This window comes from Octopus sinensis, linkage group LG18 (assembly GCF_006345805.1).
Source record: "Octopus sinensis linkage group LG18, ASM634580v1, whole genome shotgun sequence".
Classification (NCBI taxonomy): Eukaryota; Metazoa; Mollusca; class Cephalopoda; order Octopoda; family Octopodidae; genus Octopus; species Octopus sinensis.
The window spans coordinates 44,344,405-44,346,904 of NC_043014.1; the positions used below are offsets into that span (position 1 = coordinate 44,344,405).

Here is a 2,500-nt window from a genome sequence, read left to right on the forward strand (position 1 = left end):
GGGTAATCTGCACAAACCCACCCCCAAATTACCGACAAAATGATGATATTAGGTCAACCACAATACCTGCCAATAGTATGAAGAGGAATCATATAAGACTCACCACAAATACCTTTAACAACCAATGTAAACAACATATGCAGTCATTCAAAGCATGTGTGTGCGTGTGTCTATGTGTGTGGTGTGTGTGTGTGTGTGTGTGTGTGTGTGTGTGTGTATGCATGCACGCACATCTATATATAAACATTCACACACACTCACGTTTATTGTGGGTGGCATGATATGAAACTAAGTCGATATACTGCAAATCAATAGTAAAAGATACAGCCACAGCTATTGTTGGAGGTGATGATAGGGGATAAGAAAATACTAATAATATCATAAGACACTAGTGGTGTGTGGTGAGGGTCAAAGTAGTAGAAGTGTTGATGGATATTACCTATACTCTAAGGCAATCAATGTTACAGTAGTAAAAGAAAGATAAATTTCCCTTCCTATCGAGATGTACTGTTAGAACAGCTTACATCCCTACAAATGTTCATTGTTCATTTTATGCATCAAGTTAGTGATGCTATTAATGATTAAATATAGAAATCCCTATCTTAAACCTCTAAGACCACCATCCGTACACCTTTCTATATAAAATAATAATCATTATAAAATCCAGTTGTTTTTTTTTTTAATTCAATAATACTCAGTAAGAAAACATTTCATGAATCAAACCAAATAGGGAACTTCTACATAGTTAATTAACCTGTTAGAATTGTAAAAATAGTGACTGATTCTTGCTCAGGTCAGTTAAGATTAATATACATATGAAAACGATGGGATGGGATGGCCATAGCTGGTATGCCTTAACTATTGTTTAGGCTGACTTAAGCCTAAACAGCAGTAACAATAACTTCATGATTTATTAAATAATCAGATACCTTAAATAACTCATGGCTTCCTAAATTGCCCATTAAGATTTGTCCATTTGTTTGAAAGTTTTCAATAACAACCAATTCACACCTTCCATGAGTTTAATTTTGCTGTATTTTTTTTATTTCCTAACAGGCCCAACGCCGAGGTTTCAGTGGACCTGTTTGTGGCCCCAAACCAACTGAAAAACATCAAGTAAATTTCAGTGAAGAACAACTAAGAGCCGGAGAGGGAATTATTGGTTTGCAGGCAGGCACTAACAAGTTTGCCAGTCAAATTGGTATGAAGATTGGAGCTGTGAGACATATTGCAGATATCCGAGCTGATGACATGAACAAAGAGGGCCAAGGCGTAATCTCCCTCCAGGCTGGCACAAACAAGTTTGCCACTCAGTCAGGTATGTCTTTTGGTGCCGTCCGCCATATCGCTGATATTAGAGCAGATGAAATCACCCAGGATTCTCAGGGTCACATCGTTTGCAGAGTGGAACCAACAAGTGTGCCAGTCAGGCTGGTATGAGTGGTTTCGGAGCTGTTCGCCACATTAGTGACATCAGAGCTGATGACATGAATGCAGAGGGTCACACAGTGATTGGTCTCCAGGCTGGTAGCAACAAGGGTGCCAGCCAAAAGGGTATGAGCTGTATAGGTGGCGTGAGACACGTAGCTGATATTCGGTGTGATGACATTACAAAAGATGCTGAAGGTATGTTGACTCTGCAGGCTGGTACAAACCAGTTTGCCAGTCAGAAAGGCATGACCTCTTTCGGTGCTGTTCGCCACATTGCTGATATTCGAGCTGACCAATATGACAAAGAGAGCGATGGTTCCCTGTCACTCCAAGCTGGAACCAACAAGTTTGCCAGCCAGGCAGGTATGTCCTTTGGTGCTGTCCGCCACGTGGCTGACATCAGATGTGACGAATTCAGTGAGTCAGGTAAATCTACTATCAGTCTGCAATACGGTCATAACAAGGGAGCCAACCAGACAGGCATGAACATTGGTAAAGCACGACACATCTGTGATTAAGCTGTTTCTTGATGCCTGGAAATCCAACTGTAACGGCAGTACAACCTCCAACACCTTCACCAACTAGTACCATCACCACTGCCACCAGAACTACTACCGCCGCCACCACCACCACCACTTTGGAAGCAACAGTAACAGCAGCAACAACAACAGCAGCAGCAGCAGCAGCAACAGCAGCAGCAGTAACACCAATTGAACAATGAACAACAATGACATCAACAACAGCGATAATAACAGCATTCACAAAGACAACAAGAGTAACGGTAAATTACAACAACAGCAACAATAGTTAAAACGAAAGAATATCCAAAGAATGAATGAATGCAAAGGATCTTTGAAATAAACACCATCAGAACAAATAAGGATAAGAAGGAAGAGTGAAAATATTACGAAAACAATGCCTTTCTGAAATAAGCGATGATTATTATTATTAATATAAATATCAATATCATAATGATTATTATTATTATTATTTTGTATATTTTACATCTTCATTTTTGTGAAACATCAAGGTCCTTGGAGCAATAGATTCATCATGTCCTTCCTGGTAT

At 39.8% G+C, this 2,500-nt stretch overlaps 1 protein-coding gene across 1 annotated transcript in view; it reads left to right on the plus strand.

The window, feature by feature from the left end:
* Positions 1-2,500, plus strand: part of LOC115221527 (calponin-2-like) — a 56,220-nt gene that overhangs the window by 53,001 nt on the left and 719 nt on the right. Inside the window, 2 exon segments of the mRNA XM_029791729.2 lie at positions 1,057-1,393; positions 1,396-2,500. The exon segment at positions 1,396-2,500 is cut by the window's right edge and continues 719 nt beyond it. Coding sequence (XP_029647589.1) covers positions 1,057-1,393; positions 1,396-1,949 — 891 coding nt within the window. The 3' untranslated portion in view covers positions 1,950-2,500.